General features: G+C 38.1%; 2 protein-coding genes across 2 annotated transcripts; both read left to right on the plus strand.

Annotated features, from left to right (window-relative positions):
- Window positions 1-3,286: 3,286 nt before the first annotated feature.
- On the plus strand, window positions 3,287-7,964 carry LOC139715648 (aqualysin-1-like). The gene is made up of 8 exons (XM_071627206.1): window positions 3,287-3,400; window positions 4,005-4,145; window positions 5,004-5,133; window positions 5,459-5,568; window positions 6,000-6,141; window positions 6,670-6,854; window positions 7,214-7,385; window positions 7,825-7,964. Exons 1-8 carry the CDS (start codon window positions 3,287-3,289, stop codon window positions 7,962-7,964), a joined length of 1,134 nt encoding a protein of 377 aa, XP_071483307.1.
- Window positions 7,965-15,305: 7,341 nt separating this feature from the next.
- On the plus strand, window positions 15,306-20,000 carry LOC139715650 (aqualysin-1-like). The gene is made up of 8 exons (XM_071627207.1): window positions 15,306-15,419; window positions 16,022-16,162; window positions 17,039-17,168; window positions 17,494-17,603; window positions 18,038-18,179; window positions 18,709-18,893; window positions 19,252-19,423; window positions 19,861-20,000. Exons 1-8 carry the CDS (start codon window positions 15,306-15,308, stop codon window positions 19,998-20,000), a joined length of 1,134 nt encoding a protein of 377 aa, XP_071483308.1.
- The last annotated feature ends 5,007 nt before the right edge of the window (window positions 20,001-25,007 follow it).

Below are 25,007 nucleotides of genomic sequence, written 5' to 3' on the forward strand. Positions count from 1 at the left end.
GCAATAAAATTTAATGATTGAAGGCTAATGGTTGCATTCATCATTTGAACTATCAGAATGAGCTGAAAAAAAAAAGATAATTAATTTGGAAAAGAATACATTAGCCACCTCTGGACCATGAGTTGTCATGATATTTTGTATAGCAGTGTATCTTTGCCAATAACGATTCGATTGAACACCAGCTATTAACATCTTCAGTGGTGCGCGATAAACAACAGAGTGTCGTTTCAACTTAAAACTTGCTGAAAATAGAATTGCACATAGCCATCATGCAGACAACCAGTTTACTAGCTTCTATCCCACGGTGACATCCCAACAAAAAATGAGTAAACAAATAAATAAATACTTCAAATAAGCAACGAATACATAATCAGTATAAAAAAATGAATATGTAACTACACAAAAAGCAATACAAAAAAAAAAGATCGCTGTCAATCAACTGAAAACATTTCAAGACCAGCTCAAATACACCGATTGGCTACCTATACATCCACAACGAAACGAAACGAAACGCTATTCTGTCTTCTTTTTTTTTCAAGTAGAAAGCGTGCAGAATTTTGTGAAAATTTGAATAATATAACTGGCTGTCATTTCAGTCTCATAGACAATGGGTCCCTAAAAGTCCTTGTAGAGTACTGTGAATTCTTTATACGAACAGATAGCCAGTTGTCGACTTCTCACACTATGTTTGGGATAAAGCTAATACTCATGACGAAAACTGAGCGTCTTATCAAACACTACATCAGAGATAATACCATCTAATCGTGTCGCCGCACGTGAAGCTATTTTAAAGGTATTATGCCACTTATTTGTTCGCTACCACCGTACATCCACTACTTACTGATGACTCCAACTCAAGTGCTTTTGTATACAGTATATATAAAAAAACAGATTGATAATGAATTACGATACACAGCATTGTCTGGATGTGAAAAAGCTTCACATACCTCAAATACTATTTTTTTTTTTTTGGAAGAGGACATTTTAATTGGCAACAGACACTTGCCCCTGGCAGAAGTGGAACTGAGAATGATTATCATTTTCCTTCATAATCCTGAGCGTTGTCCAATCACAGTGGCGGATCCAGAGGGGGGCGCAACCGGCGCACGCCCCCCCCCCCTTTATTTTTCGTAAAAAACAAAAGAAATAAAAAGAAAAACAATGAAATGAAACCCGGAAGTGGCACCAGAAATATTAGTCACACCCCCCCCCCCCCTTTACAGAATTCCTGGATCCGCCCCTGAATCATACTAGCAAAATCTATTGTATCTTATTCATTTTGTCTGTTCCTCTTTATGTACATGGAAAGGAACAAACAATACATTTGAAGATTCAAGAGGCTGGTCTCAAGAGGTCAAAACATGGGTGATCAGTAGTACTGATCAAGAAAAAGCATAAATCATTAAATCAATGAATAATTCACCTTCAGATCTCTCTCGCTTTGCTATGGTACTATCATGACGTTTTCTTTCTGGACCGATAGCATATTAAAAAGAAGTAGAAGAAGAAGGAAAAAGGTTCGTGAACGCTGTTTTTGTGTTTCCAACCTTTTATTTCACTTGTTTTTCAAAGCATGGATATTATATGACAAAAAACAAACAAACAAATAATTCGGTAAGAATGAATTAGTCATATTTCCAACTCACCTGAGGTTCATCCAAAAATGAAAATATTCAACGGCTGTAATATTGATTATGTTGTAACATCGTTTTATTGGCTAAATCATATCTTACGTTGAATTTGTTTCAAGGAGGTTCATGCCTTTAAGTATCCTTAGCCCTGGTCAAGTCCTTGCCAAAATCGCCACGCAGACGCCTACCAATAATTATGATTGCACCTGGCTAATGTTAATTATGTCATCCTTTTTTTTGCATTACAAAACTGTATCATGACGTCACAAAGTGCACACAAAGATTAGACAATTCCGGATATTGCCTCAAACTTCACATGATTTTCCATAACATGATGGAGGTGCATATCACTTGTCATATGACACTAAAAATCCAAAATAACAAAGGCTCATTAACTGTTTTCTTCTCACGTATATCAAAGATATGGTTAAACTAAAAAGACAAAGACACACCGAGGTCCCTTTGATTACCTCGTTTTTCATGTGCATAGAATACAGTAACTTGAATCACGAAAGACAAATTTTGATTGTCATAATCCCCATAGTCTACCGATATGATTACTGGAAGGTCAGTACTTATCAATCAAAGCGGATTATGACGACATTTTCTGCAAACAGTGGGCGAGGTATGTATGGATGGTCTAGGTGAGGATTGGCTATAAAAGGAGGAGTCCTGGAGAACTTTCCTCATCGGTTCCAGCTTCGACTCTCAACCCAGCAAGCAACAGAACAACAGCAGTGAGTGTCCAGTCTTCGATTGTTTTCGCATTATTCTTTCATTTTTTTAAAATACAAACTCTTAACATTAGTGCTGTTTTCTTCTCTTGGAATATTTTCAAGAGAAAGAAGTTGACAATAAGCCTTGGTTTAACAGAAATGAACACCGTCATCCCTTCCATTTGATATGGGTTCGTATTTTACTTGACTCTGAGATTCCCTACCATTACAATTATTCAAACAAAAATCTACGTTGCCTTCAAAAGTATAGACTTTGTCCATGTCAAAGCGTCGTGTTAGAGGGAATGTGACAGTAATATATACTATGAGCGGGAAGTGGTTACTATCTACTTCGTTGTAGCGGTTGGGTCATTTGGGGGATTCAGTCTTGTTTTCCCCCAATGTTTCCCATTGCATATCATGTTTCGTGCACTCAACACAAAATGACACAAAACGTCACACGCATGCTTTGCTTCAAAGACCAAGACAGTGAATAATTGGGAGCATCTTAAAAAATGCAACGAAGAAGAAAAAGCAGACAAAGTCAACAGTAATGATCATGATGATGATTCGGTTGAGAAATCAATTACAGCATGTGTGTATGAAAGGGCTCCTGTTAAGGACAAATAGATATAGGGCAGGAAAGTATCGTTACTGATAGCTCATTGGGTGACAGGTATAGAGGCTGGATACCAACTGTAGGAGAGATTGGTTCAACATTTCCGATTCTCGTACCGCTTCGGTACAAAGTGGGGCTGGATAACTCTGAATATGACGTAGTGAGACATGTGCCATCATTTACATTATGATTCTTGCGATATTGAATCAAGATATAAGTGATAGAAGCAGACAAAATGTATATTCAAGAACTTAAGTTCGTTTCTTTTTTGTGTGTGTGGTACATTGTTCATGCTTATTCTCCCTACTCCGTCTTAGACCATGCGTGGTCTTACTCTCTGCCTCTTCGCCGCCCTCGTGGCCGCCGCCTACGGCATCGCTCCTCTCCAGCGCGTCGCGGAGAAGATCCAAAACAAGTACCTCGTCGTCATCGATGTAAGATTCCACACTTTTTTTATAAAGCCAAAAAAATCGTCCTTTCCTTTTGCACCAAGATTCACGAATATAAATCGCTCATGATCAAATTCATAAAAAAAGATAAAATTCTATACATTTCTTGGATACAGCAGGTTATGAACATAATGTCTCATTATTTGAAATGAACCTCATTCCTTGAATAGTTTTTACATTATCATACAGACGAGTCAGTCAGTCGCTCATGCTCAAGCGATTGTAAGACTTAGACATTGTAGTATTCAAATCCCTATCCCCGACGTTTGATCTAATCAACTGAGGAATATGATCAAATAAAGGGGAGAAGAAGCATTTCATTCTGGCATACGATTAGGCATGATGTTCTGTAAAAGGGCAACAATCACCCATAATAGAGAATGGCCATGCAAGTTGTCTTAAAGGTTTGTTCGTTTGTTTGTTTGTATAAGGAAAATTATTTAGTATGTTTTTTTCTTTTCGAGTTTCCCTGTCGCTACTCGTCTAAGATCGTCTTATATCGTTAAATGGGTAATTCATCTGCAGTGACTGTGGTGACTGTAGTTACTCGTTCATCAAAGAATATTTTGTTTGGTTGATTGCACACCAGGAGAGTCTCGACGTCAGTGAGTTTGGTGATCGTCTGACCGCCGCCTTCGCCAGCCGTCGCTTCAAGCTCGCCAAGATCCTCAAGTCTTTCAAGAACATGAAGACCCTCTCAGTCGAGCTCAGCGATGACGCCGTCGAGTTCGTAAGTTCACTTCGAGAACTTCAATGGCAATCAAAAGTTGTTCATACTGCAAATTGTGTATCTGAGTAAATGGCAGTGCTCCAAGAAAGCAGTTGCGGATCCAGAGGGGGCGCAACCGGCGCACGCCTCCCGTCTATTTTTCGTTAAAACCAAAGAAATAAAAAGAAAAAAATGAAATGAAACCCGGAAGCGGCACCAGAAGTATTAGTTACGCCCCCCCCCCCTTTACAGAATTCCTGGATATGCTCCTGGAAAGTGCCGTGAAATATGATCATACATCGTATCATTGATATGCATTGGAATACTCATAGATGTTCGAAAGTGACGAATCATATATAGTATAAAAGAACAAACAAAAATAATATGTGCAACACGTTCTCAGTGGCTAGAAAAGCGGTAGTTATTACTACCAGTATCTATATGGTATCCAACATTGTTTGGTGTGGTGTTTTGTTTTTTTTTGAAAAATGAGAAAAGAGTAAAAGAATGTTTGCCTTGTATCGTCTAGAAAGATATATGTACCATGTCAATCAACTGACTGAAGGAAAGTGACATACTTTCTCATTCATATCCTGCATTTATCTATGGATCCCACAATTAGGGTCCTACCATTCTGACTTTTTCTTAGATTTTTTTTTAATAGTCACCACAAATAATCTAATAAGAATCAAACTGCGTTTATGGCGAATTGCTAAACAGTGAACGGTAACTAAAGGAAAAAATAACAATGACCGTGTGCTTCGATTCTTCCCAATCCCCCTTGTTTTGTTTTGTTATTGTGGCATGTGTGTTGGTGGTGGTTGTGAAGAATACATTTTCAATAATATGAACAATATTTCATTATCTTGATTTCATTAGCTGCGTCGCTTCGAGGGCGTCGTCCACGTGGAAGAAGACGGTGTGGTCCGCACCCAGGCTGTTGCCTCATGGGGTCTTGACCGTATCGACCAGAGGTACCTTCCCCTCGACAACAGCTACTCCCCTTCAAGTAAGAACATTGAACATGTTGAAAAAATAAAACAAATGTCATTATATTTTAAATAAAGACATTTTATTTCACTGAAATTTCACTGAGATTTTAAATCTCATGCCATTCCGAACAAACGAGCAGAAAGGGAGATGACCTTTGCTTGACAAGCGACAACGATGACAGCCTACACGCCTTACATTGCAAGATTTATCGTGCACACGGAATCTTTCCTCCCTCACTAATGTAGCTGACTCGGTGGAATTTTGTTTTATTGTTGTTGTTGTTGTTGTTGTTGCTATTATTCACATTTCTTTCATTCACTATCTTTTTTTCCCCCTGTCAGACAACGGACGTGGCGTCAACGTGTACGTGATCGACACCGGTGTCTGGCCCACCCACGACGACTTCGGCAACCGCGCCGTTGCCGCCTACGACGCCGTCGGCAACAACAACGTGAGCGTCTTTTCACACTTCTCTTTACAGTTTAAATTCTGCGCGTGCATGTTCCGTTACAGATCTCGCTTATTGGTTAGGCTTCCATGGATTGATAAGAGCCAAATCAAGAAAAAAAAAATGAAATTGAGACTACTTTATTTATTGATTGGACGCGTTTGTAGATTTCATCTGCTAATGGTTGCTCGTTGTAACACTTAAAAATGAGTAGAAATAAAATTGTTGACAGGTAATTCCGCTCAATCCAGTTACAACAGCAATATGAATTTCTTCCTGAGGACGGCGTGCGAAGGTGGGATGTAAACAGAAGAGATAGATATGGCGAATCATCTTATGATAGCAAACCTATCGTCGAACGTCAGTGCTTCCAATAACGTCATTCTGCCTGTATGCTCACCCTATATGTTTTTGTCCTTTTTTTTCGCCTTCAGGGAATCGACTGCAACGGACACGGAACCCACTGCGCCGGAACTGTCGCTGGAACCAACTATGGTGTCGCTAAGAGCGCAAACATCTACGGCATCCGCGTTCTTGGTTGCCTCGGATCCGGCAGCAACTCTGGAATCATCGACGGTACAATCATCTCGTAGTTCTATAATTATCTCGATGTACATGTATAAACCCCTTGCCCCGAGATATGACAATAACACGGATATTTCACACAATGCAAACCCGAACCACGTATGGAAAGTGTTAATTTTAGGGATACATAATAACAATATTGATGTTACATTTGATTTATTTACTGGTTAGTTCATACTTTACAACAAATATTTGATAAGAGCTACATTGGAAAAGCATTCCGATAGATTCTGATAGATCCAATAGACTGGATGTGGAATTCATGATACACATAATCTATAATCTATTACCAATAGATGGTACTGTCTACCAGTGGCCTCACATGAACATGAAATAAAAGTAATGCAGCTGGCAGTCGAATCTGCAAAACGTATCGATTTCTCTCTTACCTCAAAGGTTTGATTTATAAATTGATACAGCATCGATGGTACAAATATAAGTTTTCTTTCTGGGATGTGCTACGGTCATATTTGCATGTTTCAAGCCACATCAAGCTTTCCCCAATGTTAAATATTTCAGGTATGGACTGGGTTGTGTCCAACGGCCAGAAGCCCGGAGTTGTGTCCATGTCTCTCGGCGGAGGAGCTTCCTCTACCACCGACGCTGCCGTCAAGCGCATGTACGACGCCGGATTCACCGTCTCGGTTGCCGCTGGCAACAGCGACGAGGATGCCTGTGGTACCTCGCCCGCCAGGTCCGGATACGTAAGTGCCATTAATACTTCAATTCATTTACATCTTAAACTGTAAATACGCTACATGATATTGTCTTCCTTAATGTATTATCCGCCTTGGCCGTACTTCAGGGACCTTTTACCCACTACTTCCCAATGCTGTAAGAACACAAGAAGGTCAGATGATTCTCAATGTGGCAAGATGACTGCATGTAATCATCACCAAAAACTATTGTTGCCTTTACAGATTCGAAAATTGTATAATATAATGTGTGTGTGTGTGGGTTTTTTTTTTGTGGGAGACTTTTTGTCAAATAAATAGTTACATAAAAGAATCTTTGTTGATCGCGTAGCAAATTCCTCACACCCTCCCCTTTCTCATGTGAACAGGCCCTGACCGTTGGAGCCACCGATAACACCGATGCCCGCGCCTACTTCTCCAACTACGGATCCTGCCTTAACATCTTCGCTCCTGGTGTCGACATCACCTCCGCCTGGAAGGGATCCGACAGTGCCACCAGCACCATCAGCGGTACCTCCATGGCCTGCCCCCATGTCTCCGGTAAGACACACACCAGCTCCTCTCTTCGTCCTTCTTATCACGTTGTGCAATTTCTCTTACGTTTTCTTTCGTCTCCCGATACGAATACTCAGCGGGTTTGTAGAGATTGTTGAAAGATTTCTCCGTTCAAGTTTCAACCTGCGATCACAAATTATTGTGGGCTCTATGAAGTGCTACACTGCTCTCTCAAATGTAGCTTGTGATTAACTGCCTTTACTACTGCGAAAGAATTCACATTCAGCCGTTCTGGTCTTTTGCAAAGAGAGTAGATTGTATAGGTCCGTATTTGACCCTCCCAAGTCTTAGCTGCGTATTCAAAGCAAGGTAAGAATAGTAACTTTTACAGAATAACAAGAACAATGTTAACAATGTTGATTGTAAGGAATGCAGTGACCAATGTCTCTGTTCGCTTTCATTTTACTTCAAAAAATATACATAGGTGTCGCTGCCCTTGTCCTCGCCGCCAGCCCGAGCTCTTCGCCCTCTTCCGTCTACTCATCCATCCTGAACAGCGCCACCAGTGGCCTGGTTACCGGCAGGGGATTCCTCTCACCCAACCTCATGCTTTACACCAACTAAATCGGGGAAAAAACCCAAACAAACATGGATTCAGCCTTTGGACTGCCATGCTATCAAATTTAAATGAATTTATGACAATCATTACTTAAATTATGCCCATGTGACTTGAGAAGATGAATTGATGATGACAGATGATGTCCCAATAAACTGAAGAAAAATGAAGTGGAAAGCAATTCGTCTTGAGACTTTATACGATTGTGTTGTAGATTGAAGAGAGTGACGCAAGCGATACAGAAAGAGATGTCCTTACTCTTTGTTGGTATTCATGCGTGCATGACTTACATTCATTTGTGTGTATGCCCACTTATAGTATTCATGAAGGAGTAAATGGATGAGATATGAAATATGAAAGTTTTGCGTCGGTGTGTAGTAATTAGATATCAAGTGTAAAAATAGTCGTATAAACACCGCAGGAGCCAAAAAATTGGACTGACGTTTCGGTCAAAGACCTTTATCAAAGTGACTTTGATAAAGGTCTTTGACCGAAACGTCAGTCCAATTTTTTGGCTCCTGCGGTGTTTATACGACTCTCTCTCTCTCTCTCTCTCTCTCTCTCTCTCTCTCTATATATATATATATATATATGTATATATATAGATATATATATGTATATATACATATATATATATGTATATATATATATATATATATACATATACATATAAATATAAATATACATATATATATATATATATATATATATATATATATATGTGTGTGTGTGTGTGTGTGCGTGTGTGTGTATGTATTTACACGTATGTATGTACATGTATGTGGTGTAATTGTAAAGAGAGATAGAAATAGGGAGAAAGGAAAGAGGGGAGTAGAAAGAGAGAGAAAAATAGAAGAAATATACATAGTAACAATGTATAAGTCATCTTGAATTCTGAACTCGAAAATCAATGCAGACGTCTACATTATCCAAGATCTATAGCAGAGATGCTGATGCACAACATTGCATTCCACCATTCTCATACATGCCATGTCAAATTTAACAAAACAAAAATAAAAAATCAAACCAGCAAATGAATGAATAAATAAATAAATAAACAAATAAATAAATAAGCTAACGAACAATCACAATATCAAACTCACTGTATCACTCACACAAAACATAATTTTTCATGAATACTCCTTACAATGGTAATAGAAAGAATACTTGAGTTATTATTTTTTAAATAAATGTTTTGTAGAGAAATAGAAACAATAAAAGGTACATACTTGAGTTAATTAGAGAAACCACGTGCATCATCGATTTTAAAAGTAGGGATTTGATTTGATTAAGAGTTAAGAAACTAACAAAAAAAAGTCTGTTATCTTAGCAACCGGTTAACCTCAAATAATGTTACATTTTAGACATTCGAAGGTTTTCGGTTTTACCGAAGCATAAATTATATTATTTGGACGTTCTAACGCTTTCGGCGTTGACCACATCTAAACCACAAAAGCAATCTGTGTACCATTCTTCGTACCTTTTCTGTGGTTTTGCGGATATAAAGCGATATGATAAATCATGGTTGCAAAGCTTAACGTATTCACCGATTGGCGGGGGTAGGAGAGGGAGGAAATAATTTCGGCGACGGTACGTACCTGGTTTACGTGGTTACTCAGCACACAATCTTATGAGCACAAAAGCACGTCTTTTTTGCGACAATGGATTGGGAAGGTGTAAATAATGGACAGGAAACCATAAGACTCTATTTACTCTACTGTTTACTTGCGTTGTTGCAGTATGTGAGGAAATGGCATCTTGACCTTTTATACGTTGTGGGACTACAATGTAGAAAACAACCCTACATGAAAATGTGGGACCGTTTTTACAAAAGAAACCTCAGTCGTTCCATTTGTTTGATTGTATTCTATGTATGGAAATGAACGTGGACATGGAGGGTTTACTTTTATATTCAACAGTGCACAAAAAGTACTGTTAGGCAGTGTAATTAATCTGTAGCACGTAGCCTATGGTTCACACATTCTCATTAATTGTTCAACGGTACTCGGTATTCTAGCTGTTTTCAATAGTAATAACCTTTCCTGCTTAGAATTAGGAATAGAAATCAAATAAACTGCTATATATAAAGACAAAACAAAGCAGAACAAAACACGCAATTATATGAACTTGATCAATTTAGTATAGACCAGAAAATTGATACTCAACAACTATGCTTCGCACATCACAATACACTCTAAGAAAAATAGGTTCAACTTTGCACCTTTACAAGTGCCACACTGGAAGCGCCTTTACGGGTTAAACTTTGCACCTTTCATACCAGTTAGTACCTTTAAAGGTGCAACTTTGCACTTTTCTGGTCTGAAAGGTGCAAAGTTGCACCTTTGGAAATGTGCTTACAGTGCGACACTGATAACTGTGCTCCCAGTGTGACAAAAGGTGAAAACTTCTTAGAGTGTAGAGGGATAAATTTCATCCAGGTCAGTATAAAGAGGTGAAATCCGCAAATGATTATCTGACAGCCGTGTGACTACATGGCTCTTCATTTGCATTTTAAAGCATTTCCGCCATGCCCACTGAAATAAGTACGAGTTATATCTACTTAAACATTATAAATTGATACCTACAACTTAAAATATTTCTCAATCTCCGAAGACCTATACACTACCTCACTTTGTACTGGTATCAATCGGCAAAACTCCGAAATGTACAAATATGTTGAAGTTACTTTTGTCATAAATATTGTAAGGTGAAGAGAAGGAGGGGAATACATAATTATAAGAGAATATTGCTCTCACGTCTTTGAAGTGGTCTTGAAGAGTCCCAAGTCATTAGCCTGCCAATCAGGTACATGGACATGCACCTTACTTCCTAAACTAGGTCCGATTCATTTATGTTAAAGATCTAGTCATAAAGAACAAAAAGATTCAGAATTTGAATGTCATAGTAGTAAAATATCGTCTTGCATTGCCTTTGGCAACATCCAAGACCAAAACCCTTTTTAAGAATGAAAGAAAATGTCAGTTACTCAAACAAACACAAAAACATAAAAATCAAAGACACGCGTCCTACACCAGGTGTTTCTGTTCCTTCAAAGAGCACCATACTTAAACTCTAACGTCACCACCACATCATTACAGAGATAACAGACGATTAAATAGAACGGATTATAGTGCTCGTGAAACGGTTGTGTGCTTATTTCGCTAACTAAAATCCGACTAACAGTCATCTGTCTAATTTAAGACTACGGAGTATGAAGTACAAAGTGTCCTTTCTCATTTCAGTATTAATCGTCAATGAAATGTCAAGTATATTAACTTTAAACTCTAGCTTTTATTGTATTGTTTTGCTTTGTTTTTAGATCTTTTCGAGGATTGATAGTAAACCGATTTGAATATCATCTAACTGCGTCTGCTGAAAGCGTACCTCTCTTCTGTCGGTATAGATATATTTCAATTTCAATTTCAATTTTCATTTCATTTCTGACGGAAACATTTAGACATCACTTTCTTTGATAACAGAAATTAAGGTAAGTAAAGCTATGTGGAATGAAAAGAGTTCCACAATATATTATCGGGCCAATAAAAATCTTTAAGTCTGAAATTTTGATGGCCTGAGAAAGATATGTAGTGGCCCGACATACTAGTAAAAGCAAAAGTAACAATCCATTTGAATTTTTGGTGGCCCGGCCCCAATTTTTAGTAGACCCGGGCCATCGGGCTACCGCTATTGTGGAGCCCTGTATATATGATAGATGAACTGAATTTTAAAAAAAAAATCTATAAAAAAATGAAAGTATCACATTGTAGTGAATTATGCACTACTCTAATTCTGATAACGTTTGCACTCCGTAAAGCGGAATGATGAATAGTTCAGGATTGTTAATTGTTAATGCTAAGTTGAAATATTAGCACCGATTTTTAGTCTTTTAAATGTAGCCATGAAGATTTTTTCTATGTTTTATATTATTTTGTCCCGGCTACCTCTGAAACATTGAATTATTGATAATTATCTACGTCGATGAAGGGCAATTTGTAAATCAGTTGCAGTAAAAAAAAAAAATGCCGCAAGAATTAATCAATTAAGAAAGATAAATAAAAATCTCCCAACAACACCATTTATTCATTTAAAGGGCCCGATTAAGAGAGGACCACAAAATGATTGAAAGTGTGTGTGTGTTTGAGTGTGTGTGTGTGTCTGTTTGTGTGTTTGTGTGTGTGTGTGTGTGTGTGTGTGCGTGCGTGTCACGACAGCCATACTTAGAATGATATGAGATGTGCCGAGATGAATTGGTTATTCAATGACTGCTGAATCCATGTTGCTCTCGGACGATCGTAGAATATTGATTAAAAAGCTGAATACGAGTGAATACGTTGAATAAGAAATCATAAGTCGGGTTGTCGACGTACGAGGCAACGTTAACCACTTTGCGTTGCCTTATATAAATTGACTCTCATGTACGGCATAATACAGTACACAATAACGAGTCTACTGGAGCAAATAATTGTTTCAGAACTCCTCTGACATATATATATTTTTTTAAATCCATCAACGGTAGCTAGAAAAATCATTGAGACTTTATATCCTTGCCCAACAATATTGCTCTAGGAGGATAATTAGGGGGGGGGGGGGGTGGAAGACCATTTTGTCCACCTTGTCAACCAACATAAGTTCTAAACGAACAGTTTTTTTTTAGGTGAGATGATAATCATAACACTCATAGCTAAGATCATTGTCGTGGTACGTTTTTGTGCCATGAATTACCATAATTTATACTGTACGTAACTCATATCAACATCTATTTGCTAAATCTACTGTCTTGACACAGTAAACACGCATTTTTCTGATTTTTAGCATTATCATATGCCATTACTTTGGCTATACACTTCCACTACTCTTCAAAAACTGGTCTCATACATCTCCATCTCAGGGCCAACATATCCGCCAAAAGTAAATTTTGATAACTACAAGTCTGTTATTAATTACCTCATTTTATTCTTTAATAATGATGTCTTTACCCTATTAGAGCACTGACATTTTTGCTTGATCTTGCACATCAGCACCTAAATAACAGTATGTGGATTTCTTTTTAGCTCCTTAATCACTATTAAGATATTTTGTTGTTGTATTATCTAATATTGCAGTATTTTGTTTTGCTGTGTTTTCTCTTATTCTAATGCTGTTCACACGTTTTGCTACTATTTTCGAAATTAAGTCTTCCACATCAATACCGCAAAACCAACGTCTGTGCAAATTTACTCTACAAAACTAGAACGTTTTTGTTGTCTTATCTTGATTCGTTTACCTAAACAAACGTGTAATTATCAAGACAAAGCAAGTTTTTACAGCCCTCGAAAAATGCATCTTAAAAAACTGCACATGAAAGCCAAACTATATACGAGATATCACTTTAAACGCTCAAACGCTTACACACCACGGAAGCAGTCTAGCTTCACATCAGACCTACTAACCTACCCACCAATCACAATGATTTCCATCCATCCCTTTGCACTTTGTTTGGTTTGGCGAAGGTATAAATAAGTTACATTATTAAAATAGATAAAGAGATGAAATAAAAAAGACGGCTTAAACTACCGCATGATCCATTCGTGTGACCGCATGACCAATACGTAAAAAAAAAAAACGGTCCATGACGGGTGATGACAGTCTGTCCAGAATCTCCAAAATGGCGGCAATAATGCAGCGTATTTTTTTCCCCTCCATTATTGATTTGATTTCGTTTTCTTTAAATGAAAACAAGATACCAGTATATAATTTTTTAGTATGTATTAGATTATTATTAGATATTCAAAACTGAATGACACTGAATAACAATTGAATAACAGCAGCAACAACCTGTTTCAAAGAGGTTCATGCCTTTAAGTATCCTTAGCCCTGGTTAAGTCCTTTCCTATATCGCCACGCAGACACCTACCAATAATTAGGATTGCACCTGGCTAATGTTATTTATGTCATCGTTTTTGTTTGTATTACAAAACGGTATTATGCCGTCACAAAGTACACACAAAGATTAGATAATGCCGGATGTTGCCTCATACTTCACATGGTTTTCCATAACATGATGAAGGTGCACAATACTTGTCATATGACATTAAAAATCCAAAATATTAAAGGCTCATTAACTGTTTTCTTCTCACGTATATCAAAGATATGGTTAAACTAAAAAGACAAAGATACACCGAGGTCCCTTTGATTACCTCGCTTTTCATCTGCATAGAATACAGTAACTTGAATCATGAAAGACACATTCTGATTGTCATAATCCCCATAGTCTACCGATATGATTACTGGAAGGTCAGTACTTATCAATCAAAGCGGATTATGACGACATTTTCTGCAAACAGTGGGCGAGGTATGTATGGATGGTCTAGGTGAGGATGGGCTATAAAAGGAGGAGTCTTGGAGGACTTTCCTCATCGGTTCCAGCTTCGACTCTCAACCCAGCAAGCAACAGAACAACAGCAGTGAGTGTCCAGTCTTCGATTGCTTTCGCATTATTGCTTCATTTTTTTTTATACAAACTCTTAACATTAGTGCTGTTTTCTTCTCTTGGAATATTTTAAGAAAAATAAGTTGACAATAAGCCATGGTTTAATTAAAATGAACGTCATCATCCCATTCGTTTGATAAAGGTTCCCATTTTACTTGATTCTGAGATTCCCTACCATTATAATTATTCCAACAAAAATTTACGTTGCCCTCAAAAGTATTGGACTATGTCCATGTCAAAGCGTCGTGTTACATAGACAGATAGAGGGAGTGTGACAGTAAAGTAGGATATGGATATTATCTAGTTCGTTGTAGCAGTTGGGTTGTTTTGGGGGACTCTGCTTTTTCCCCCAATGTTTTCCACCGCATATTACGCTTCGTGCACTCAACACATAATGACTTCGAAACTTCACGGCATGCTTTGCTTCAAAGACCAAGACGGTGAATTATCGGGAGCAACTTAAAAAAAAATGCAGACGAAGAAGAAAAAGTAGACAAAGTCAACATTAATGATCATGATGATGATTCGGTGGAGAAATCAATTACAGCATGGGTGTATGAAAGGGCTCCTGTTAAGGACAAATTCCAAGTATCGTTACTGATAGCTGATTGGGTGACAGGTATAGAGGCTGGATACCAACTGTAGGAGTACGTGATTGGTTCAACATTTCCGATTCTCGTACCTCTTCGGTACACAGTGGGGCTGGATAACTCTGAATATGACGTAGTGAGACATGTGCCATCATTTACATTATGATTATTGCGATATTGAATCAAGATATAAGTGATAGAAGCAGACAAAATATATATTTAAGAACTTAAGTTCGTTTCTTTTTTTTTGTACATTGTTCATGCTTATTCTCCCTACTCCGTCTTAGACCATGCGTGGTCTTACTCTCTGCCTCTTCGCCGCCCTCGTGGCCGCCGCCTACGGCATCGCTCCTCTCCAGCGCGTCGCGGAGAAGATCCAAAACAAGTACCTCGTCGTCATCGATGTAAGATTCCACACTTTTTTTATAAAGCGAAAAAAATCGTCTTATCCTTTTGCACCAAGATTCACGAATATAAATCGCTCATGATCAAATTCATAAAAAATTAAATTCTATACATTTCTTGGATACAGCAGGTTATGAACATAATGTCTCATTATTTGAAATGAACCTCATTCCTTGAATAGTTTTTTACATTATCATACAGACGAGTCAGTCAGTCGCTCATGCTCAAGCGATTGTAAGACTTAGACATTGTAGTATTCAAATTCCTATCCCCGACGTTTGATCTAATCAACTGAAGAATATGATCAAATAAAGGGGAGAAGAAGCATTTCATTCCGGCATACGATTAGGCATGATGTTCTGTAAAAGGGCAACAATCACCCATAATAGAGAATGGCCATGCAAGTTGTCTTAAAGGTTTGTTCGTTTGTTTGTTTGTATAAGGAAAATTATTTAGTATGTTTTTTTCTTTTCGAGTTTCCCTGTCGCTAATTGTCTAAGATCGTCTTGCATCGTTAAATGGGTAATTCATCTGCAGTGACTGTGGTGACTGTAGTTACTCGTTCATCAAAGAATATTTTGTTTGGTTGATTGCACACCAGGAGAGTCTCGACGTCAGTGAGTTTGGTGATCGTCTGACCGCCGCCTTCGCCAGCCGTCGCTTCAAGCTCGCCAAGATCCTCAAGTCTTTCAAGAACATGAAGACCCTCTCAGTCGAGCTCAGCGATGACGCCGTCGAGTTCGTAAGTTCACGTCGAGAACTTCAATGGCAATCAAAAGTTGTTCATACTGGAAATTGTGTATCTGAGTAAATGGCAGTGCTCCAAGAAAGCAGTTGCGGATCCAGAGGGGGCGCAACCGGCGCACGCCTCCCGTCTATTTTTCGTTAAAACCAAAGAAATAAAAAGAAAAAAATGAAATGAAACCCGGAAGCGGCACCAGAAATATTAGTTACGCCCCCCCCCCCCCCCCCCCCTTTACAGAATTCCTGGATCTGCTCCTGGAAAGTGCCGTGAAATATGATCATACATCGTATCATTGATATGCATTGGAATACTCATAGATGTTCGAAAGTGACGAATCATATATAGTATAAAAGAACAAACAAAAATAATATGTGCAACACGTTCTCAGTGGCTAGAAAAGCGGTAGTTATTACTACCAGTATCTATATGGTATCCAACATTGTTTGGTGTGGTGTTTTTTTTTTTTGAAAAATGAGAAAAGAGTAAAAGAATGTTTGCCTTGTATCGTCTACAAAGATATATGCACCATGTCAATCAACTGACTGAAGGAAAGTGACATACTTTCTCATTCATATCCTGCATTTATCTATGGATCCCACAATTAGGGTCCTACCATTCTGACTTTTTCTTAGATTTCTTTTTTAATAGTCACCACAAATAATCTAATAAGAATCAAACTGCGTTTATGGCGAATTGCTAAACAGTGAACGGTAACTAAAGGAAAAAATAACAATGCCCGTGTGCTTCGATTCTTCCCAATCCCCCTTGTTTTGTTTTGTTTTGTTTTGTTATTGTGGCATGTGTGTTGGTGGTGGTTGTGAAGAATACATTTTCAATAATATGAACAATATTTCATTATCTTGATTTCATTAGCTGCGTCGCTTCGAGGGCGTCGTCCACGTGGAAGAAGACGGTGTGGTACGCACCCAGGCTGTTGCCTCATGGGGTCTTGACCGTATCGACCAGAGGTACCTTCCCCTCGACAACAGCTACTCCCCTTCAAGTAAGAACATTGAACATGTTGAAAAAATAAAACAAATGTCATTATAGTTTAAATAAAGACATTTTATTTCACTGAAATTTCAGTGAGATTTTAAATCTCATGCCATTCCGAACAAACGAGCAGAAAGGGAGATGACCTTTGCTTGACAAGCGACAACGATGACAGCCTACACGCCTTACATTGCAAGATTTATCGTGCACACGGAATCTTTCCTCCCTCACTAATGTAGCTGACTCGGTGGAATTTTGTTTTATTGTTGTTGTTGTTGTTGTTGTTGCTATTATTCACATTTCTTTCATTCACTATCTTTTTTTTCCCCTGTCAGACAACGGACGTGGCGTCAACGTGTACGTGATCGACACCGGTGTCTGGCCCACCCACGACGACTTCGGCAACCGCGCCGTTGCCGCCTACGACGCCGTCGGCAACAACAACGTGAGCGTCTTTTCACACTTCTCTTTACAGTTTAAATTCTGCGCGTGCATGTTCCGTTACAGATCTCGCTTATTGGTTAGGCTTCCATGGATTGATAAGAGCCAAATCAAGAAAAAAAAAAATGAAATTGAGACTACTTTATTTATTGATTGGACGCGTTTGTAGATTTCATCTGCTAATGGTTGCTCGTTGTAACACTTAAAAATGAGTAGAAATAAAATTGTTGACAGGTAATTCCGCTCAATCCAGTTACAACAGCAATATGAATTTCTTCCTGAGGACGGCGTGCGAAGGTGGGATGTAAACAGAAGAGATAGATATGGCGAATCATCTTATGATAGCAAACCTATCGTCGAACGTCAGTGCTTCCAATAACGTCATTCTGCCTGTATGCTCACCCTATATGTTTTTGTCCTTTTTTTTTTCGCCTTCAGGGAATCGACTGCAACGGACACGGAACCCACTGCGCCGGAACTGTCGCTGGAACCAACTATGGTGTCGCTAAGAGCGCAAACATTTACGGTATCCGCGTTCTTGGTTGCCTCGGATCCGGCAGCAACTCTGGAATCATCGACGGTACAATCATCTCGTAGTTCTATAATTATCTCGATGTACATGTATAAACCCCTTGCCCCGAGATATGACAATAACACGAATATTTCACACAACGCAAACCCGAACCACGAATGGAAAGTGTTAATTTTAGGGATACATAATAATATTATTGATGTTACATTTGATTCGTCTACTAGTTAATTATACTTTACAACAAAGATTTGATAAAAGCTACATTGGAAAAGCATTCCGATAGATTCTGATAGATCCAATAGACTGGATGTGGAATTCGTGATACACATAATCTATAATCTATTACGAATAGACGGTGCTGTGTACCAGTAGCCTCACATGAACATGAAATAAAAGTAATGTAGCTGGCAGTCGAATTTTCAAAACGTATCGATTTCTCTCTTACCTCAAAGGTTTGATTTATAAATTGACACAGCATCGATGGTACAAATATCAGTTTTCTTCTTGGGATGTGCTATGGTCATATTTGCATGTTTTCAAGCCACATCAAGCTTTCCCCAAATCTTAAATCTTCCAGGTATGGACTGGGTTGTGTCCAACGGCCAGAAGCCCGGAGTTGTGTCCATGTCTCTCGGCGGAGGAGCTTCCTCTACCACCGACGCTGCCGTCAAGCGCATGTACGACGCCGGATTCACCGTCTCGGTTGCCGCTGGCAACAGCGACGAGGATGCCTGTGGTACCTCGCCCGCCAGGTCCGGATACGTAAGTGCTATTAATACTTCAATTCATTTACATCTTAAACTGTAAATACGCTACATGATATTGTCTTCCTTAATGTATTGTCCGCCTTGGCCGTACTTGTGGGACCTTTTACCCACTACTTCCCAATGCTGTAAGAACACAAGAAGGTCAGATGATTCTCAATGTGGCAAGATGACTGCATGTAATCATCACCAAAAACTAATGTTGCCTTTACTGATTCGAAAATTGTATATAATGTGTGTGTGCGTTTTTTTCGTGGAAGACTTTTTGTCAAATAAATAGTTACATAAAAGAATCTTTGTTGATCGCGTAGCAAATTCCTCAGAGTCATACACCCTCCCCTTTCTCATGTGAACAGGCCCTGACCGTTGGAGCCACCGATAACACCGATGCCCGCGCCTACTTCTCCAACTACGGATCCTGCCTGAACATCTTCGCTCCTGGTGTCGACATCACCTCCGCCTGGAAGGGATCCGACAGTGCCACCAGCACCATCAGCGGTACCTCCATGGCCTGCCCCCATGTCTCCGGTAAGACACATACCAGCTCCTCTCTTCGTCCTCCTTATCACGTTGTGCAATTTCTCCTACGTTTTCTTTCGTCTCCCGATACGAATACTCAGCGGGTTTGTGAGATTGTTGAAAGATTTGTCCGTTCATGTTACAACCTGCGATCACAAATTATTGTGGGCTCTATGAAGTGCTACACTACTCTCAAATGTAGCTTGTAATTAACTGCCTCTACTACTGCGAAAGAATTCACATTCAACCGTTCTGGTCTCTTGCAAAGATCGTAGATTGTATAGGTCCGTATTTGACCCTCCCAAGTCTTAGCTGCGTATTCAAAGCACGGTAAGAATAGTAACTTTTACAGAATAACAAGAACAATGTTAACAATGTTGATTGTAAGGAATGCAGTGACCAATGTCTCTGTTCGCTTTCATTTTACTTTAAAAAAATATACATAGGTGTCGCTGCCCTTGTCCTCGCCGCCAGCCCGAGCTCTTCGCCCTCTTCCGTCTACTCATCCATCTTGAACAGCGCCACCAGTGGCCTGGTTACCGGCAGGGGATTCCTCTCACCCAACCTCATGCTTTACACCAACTAAAGCGGAGGAAAAAAACAAACAAACGTGGATTCAGCCTTTGGACTGCCATGCTATCAAATTTAAACGAATTTATGATAATCATTACTCAAATTATGCCCTTGTGACTTGAGAAGATGAATCAATGATGACAGATGATGTCCCAATAAACAGAAGAAAAATGAAGTGGAAAGCAATTCGTCTTGAGTCTTTATACGATTGTATTGTAGATTGAAGAGAGTGACGCAAGCGATACAGAAAGAGATGCCCTCACTCTTTGTTGGTACTCATGCGTGTATGACTTACATTCATTTGTGTGTATGCCCACTTATAGTATTCATGAAAGAGTAAATGGATGAGATTTGAGCGAATGGAAGAATGACATTTATAATAATTACATATGTACATAATTATTGTCACCCTACCCAAGGTGACAAAAGCGTTTGGTAAAAAAAAAGTATCAGCATCATACCGCTATATATACATATATATATATATATATATATATATATATATATATATCAAAATATGAAAGTTCTGCGTCGGTGTGTAGTAAGTAGATATCAAGTGTAAAAACAGTCGTATAAACACCGCAGGAGCCAAAAATTGGACTGACGTTTCGGTCAAAGACCTTTATCAAAGTCACTTTGATAAAGGTCTTTGACCGAAACGTCAGTCCAATTTTTTGGCTCCTGCGGTGTTTATACGACTGTTTTTACACTTGAGATATATATATATATATATATATATATATATATATATATATATATATATATATAATTGAAAGAAATTGGACTGAGGCGGGACGTTGCTCTCGATCTTAGTCTCCCTTTTATTTGTCAAGCTTTCGGCCCGTCATTGGGCCTTCGTCAGGACCTACCAACAGAACGATTATTATATGAATAACCTGATGTGTCATATAATATATAATGCAATTTCACATATTACCAATCTTCTAAATCATTTCCTTTATATACACAAATCAATCATTCAATTCAATACAAATATCGTACAAGGAAATGATTTAGAAGATTGGTAATATGTGAAATTGCATTATATATTATATGACACATCAGGTTATTCATATAATAATCGTTCTGTTGGTAGGTCCTGACGAAGGCCCAATGACGGGCCGAAAGCTTGACAAATAAAAGGGAGACTGAGATCGAGAGCAACGTCCCGCCTCAGTCCAATTTCTTTCAATTATATGCAACCAACAATGCGGCACCGCGTACGTTCGGGACCCAGGGAACTATCTCTCACATTATATATATATATTATATATATATATATATATATATATATATATATATATATATACATGTGTGTGTGTGTGTGTATTTACACGTATGCATGTACATGTATGTGGTGTAATTATAAAGAGAGAGAAATAGGGAGAAAGAGAGAAAGAATGAAGGAAAGAGGGGAGTAGAAAGAGAGAGAAAAATATAAGAAATATACATAGTAACAATGTATAAGTCATCTTTAATCCTGAACTCGAAGATCAATACAGACGTCTACATTATCCAAGATCCATAGCAGAGATGCTGATGCACAACATTGCATTCCACCATTCTCATACATGCCATGTCATGTTGACAAAACAAAAACAAACAATCAAACAAGCAAATGATTAAATAAATAGATAGATTAAATGAATAAATGAATGAATAAATAAATAAATAAATAAATAAGCAAACGAACAATCACACTATCAAACTCACTTTATCACTCACAAAAAACAATTTTTCGTGAATACTCTTTACAATGGCAATGAGAAAAAATACTTCAGTTATTATTTTTTTTAAATAAATGTTTTGTAGAGAAATAGAAACAATGAAAGGTACATACTTTGAGTTCATTACAAAAACCTTTAAAAAAATAGCTCGTCTCCATGTAACCACGTGCATCACAGATTTCAAAAGTAGGGATTTGATTTGGTTAAAATTTAAGAATCTAACAAAAAAAGTTTGAGATCTTAGCAACCGGTGAACGTTCAAGAATTTTAGAAATTCAAAGGTTTTGAGTTTTACCGAAGCATGTTAATTGGACGTTTTAACGCTTTTGGCGTTGACCGCATCTAAACCACAAAAGCAATCTGTTTACCATTCTTCGTACCTTTTCTGTGGTTTCGCGGATATAAAGCGATATGATAAATCATGGTTGCAAAGCTTAAAGGACAAGTTCACCTTCATAAACATGTGGGCTGAATGAATGCAGCAATATTAGTAGAACACATCAGTGAGAGTTTGAGGAAAATCGGACAATCTGTTCAAATGTTATGCATTTTTGAAGTTTCTGCTCACTCAAGGCTGGATGAGAAGTCTACTATAGCTTGTGATGTCACAATGCGTACAACGATATAAAGAAAGAATAAAGAAAATTCAACATATTTTCACTTTTCTAGCATAACAAAAGAACACTTAACTTCTCTCTTTCAGAAGGCAGGGGAATAATATTACCCTTAACATATTATGTCAGTAACAAGTTGAAGAAATGCGTACTTTATTCAAAAATTGATGTTTTGTGAAATTTTCTTTTAATTTTCTTTATGTCGTCGCACGCACACGACATCATACACTGTAGTAGTCTTCTCATCCAGCAGTGACTGTGCAGATACTTTAAAAATCATAACTTTTGAACGGATTGTCTGATCAGTTTCCCCATACTTTCACTGATGTGTTCTAATAATATTGTTGCATTCAATCAATCCACATATGAAGGTGGACCTGTCGTTTAACGTATTCACCGATTGGCGGGGGAGGGGAGGGAGGAAATAATTTCGGGGACTGGATGTACAAAAGCACGTCTGCTTTGCGACAATGGATGGGGAAGGTGTAAATAATGGACTGGGAACCATAACGCATGTAACATGTAACATTAAGACTCTACTTACTCTTACTCTACCGTTTATTTGTCTTGCTGGAGTATGTGAGGGAATGGCATCATGACCTTAAATAGTTTGTGAGACTGAGATAGCCAGCTGGCATCCCTGCAAAAACATGTGGAAAAGTTTTGATATTATCAAAGAAACCTCCGTCGTTCCATTTGCTTGGTGGTATTCAAGGAGGGGATTACTCTTATATTCAATAGTGTACAAAAAGTACTTGATAGCGTAACTAATTTGCAGTACTACTGTGATTCACACATTCTCATTTGAACAATGGCACTCGGTATTTTAGTTGCTTATAATAATGAAAACCTGCCCTGCTTAGAATTAGGAACAGAAATCAAATAAACTGCTACATAAAAACAAAACACGTAACCAAATGCGATGAACTTGATCAATTAAGTACAGACCACAAAATTAATAGGGCCTACTGAACAACTATGCTTTGCACATCACAATAAACTCTGAAATAGGTTCTACTTTGCACCTTCACCTGTGTCACACTGGGAGCACCTTTACGGATGTAACTTTGTTACTTTGTGTAACACCTTTCAGACCAGTTGGGACCTTTAAAAGGTGCAACTTTGCACCTTCCTTGTCTCAAAGGTGCAAAGTTGCACCCGGAAATGTGGTCACAGTGCGACACTGGTAACTGTGCTCCCAGTGTGACAAAAGGTGAAAACTTTTTAGAGTGTAAGGGGATAAATTTTATCCAGGTCAGTATAAAGAGGTGAAATCCGCAAATGATTATCTGATAGCCGTGTGACTATGGCTTTTCATTTGCATTGCAAAGCATTTCCATCATACCCACTGAAATAAGTACGAGTAATATCTACTTAAACATTATAAATTGATACCTACAACTAAAAATATTTCTCAATCTCCAAAGACCTATACACTACCTTACTTTGTACTGGTATCAATCGGCAAAACTCCAAAATGTTGTACAAATAATGATGAAGTTACTTTTGTCATTAACATTGTAAGGTGAAGAGAAGGAGGGGAATACATAATTATAAGAGAATATTGCTCTCACGTCTTTGAAGTGGTCTTGAAGAGTCCCAAGTCATTAGCCTGCCAATCAGGTACATGAACATGCACCTTACTTCCTAAACTAGGTCCGATTCATTTATGTTAAAGATCTAGTCATAAAGAACAAAAAGGTTCAGAATTTGAATGTCACAGTAGTAAAATCTCGTCTTGCATTGCCTTTGGCAACATCCAAGACCAAAATCCTTTTTAAAAATGAAAGAAAATGTCAGTTGCTTAAACAAAAAGAAAAACAAAGAAAAAAATCAAAGACACGCGTCCGACACCAGGTGTTTCTGTTCCTTCAAAGAGCACCATATACTTAAACTCTAACGTCACCACCACATCATTACAGAGATAACAGACGGTTAAATAAAACGGATTACAGTGCTCGTGAAACGGTTATGCGCTTATTTCGCAAACTAAATCCGACTAACAATTAATCATCTGTCTAATTTTTAAGACTACGGAGTATGAAGTACAAAGTAGTCCTTTCTCATTTTAGTATTAATCGTCAATGAAATTTCAAGTATATTAACTTTAAACTCTAACTTGAATTGTATTGTTTTGCTTTGTTTTTAGGTCTTTTCGAGGATTGATAATAAACCGATCTGAATATCCTCTCACTGGGTCTGCTCAAAGCGTATCTCTCTTCTGTCGGTATAAATATGTTTCAATTTCAATTTCAATTATTAATTTTGTTTCCGACGAAAACATTTAGACATCACTTTCTGTGATAACAGAAATTAAGGTAAGTAAAGCTATTTGGAATGAAAAGAGTTCCACAATATATTATCGGGCCAATAAAAATCTTTAAATCTGAAATTTTTATGGTCCGAGAAAGATATGTAGTGGCCCGAAATAAAAGCAAAAGTAACAATCCATCTTGAATCTTGAATTTCTAGTAGACCCAGGTCATCGGGCTACCGCTATTGTGGAGCCCTGTATATATGACAGACGAACTGAATTAAAAAAAAAAAAAAAACCTATAAAAAATAAAAGTATCACACTGTAGTGAATTATGCACTACTCTATTTCTGATAACCTTTGCTCTCCGTACGGCAGAATGATGAATAGTTCAGGATTGTTAATTGTTAATGTTAAATTGAAAT

The sequence above is a fragment of the Diadema antillarum genome, unplaced genomic scaffold, assembly GCF_040938485.1.
Source record: "Diadema antillarum isolate AM-2024a unplaced genomic scaffold, OU_Dant_1.0 scf00000053, whole genome shotgun sequence".
Taxonomy (NCBI): domain Eukaryota; kingdom Metazoa; phylum Echinodermata; class Echinoidea; order Diadematoida; family Diadematidae; genus Diadema; species Diadema antillarum.

What these genes read in the sequence shown, in the direction of transcription:
- LOC139715650 (XM_071627207.1), top strand. Translation starts at nt 15,306, where the DNA reads ATGCGTGGTCTTACTCTCTGCCTCTTCGCCGCCCTCGTGGCCGCCGCC. An exon ending in AGTACCTCGTCGTCATCGAT is followed by an intron (nt 15,420 to 16,021) that starts GTAAGATTCCAC and finishes ATTGCACACCAG; the next exon opens with GAGAGTCTCGACGTCAGTGA. An exon ending in CGCCCGCCAGGTCCGGATAC is followed by an intron (nt 18,894 to 19,251) that starts GTAAGTGCTATT and finishes TCATGTGAACAG; the next exon opens with GCCCTGACCGTTGGAGCCAC.
- LOC139715648 (XM_071627206.1), top strand. Translation starts at nt 3,287, where the DNA reads ATGCGTGGTCTTACTCTCTGCCTCTTCGCCGCCCTCGTGGCCGCCGCC. An exon ending in ACGCCGTCGGCAACAACAAC is followed by an intron (nt 5,569 to 5,999) that starts GTGAGCGTCTTT and finishes TTTCGCCTTCAG; the next exon opens with GGAATCGACTGCAACGGACA. An exon ending in CGCCCGCCAGGTCCGGATAC is followed by an intron (nt 6,855 to 7,213) that starts GTAAGTGCCATT and finishes TCATGTGAACAG; the next exon opens with GCCCTGACCGTTGGAGCCAC.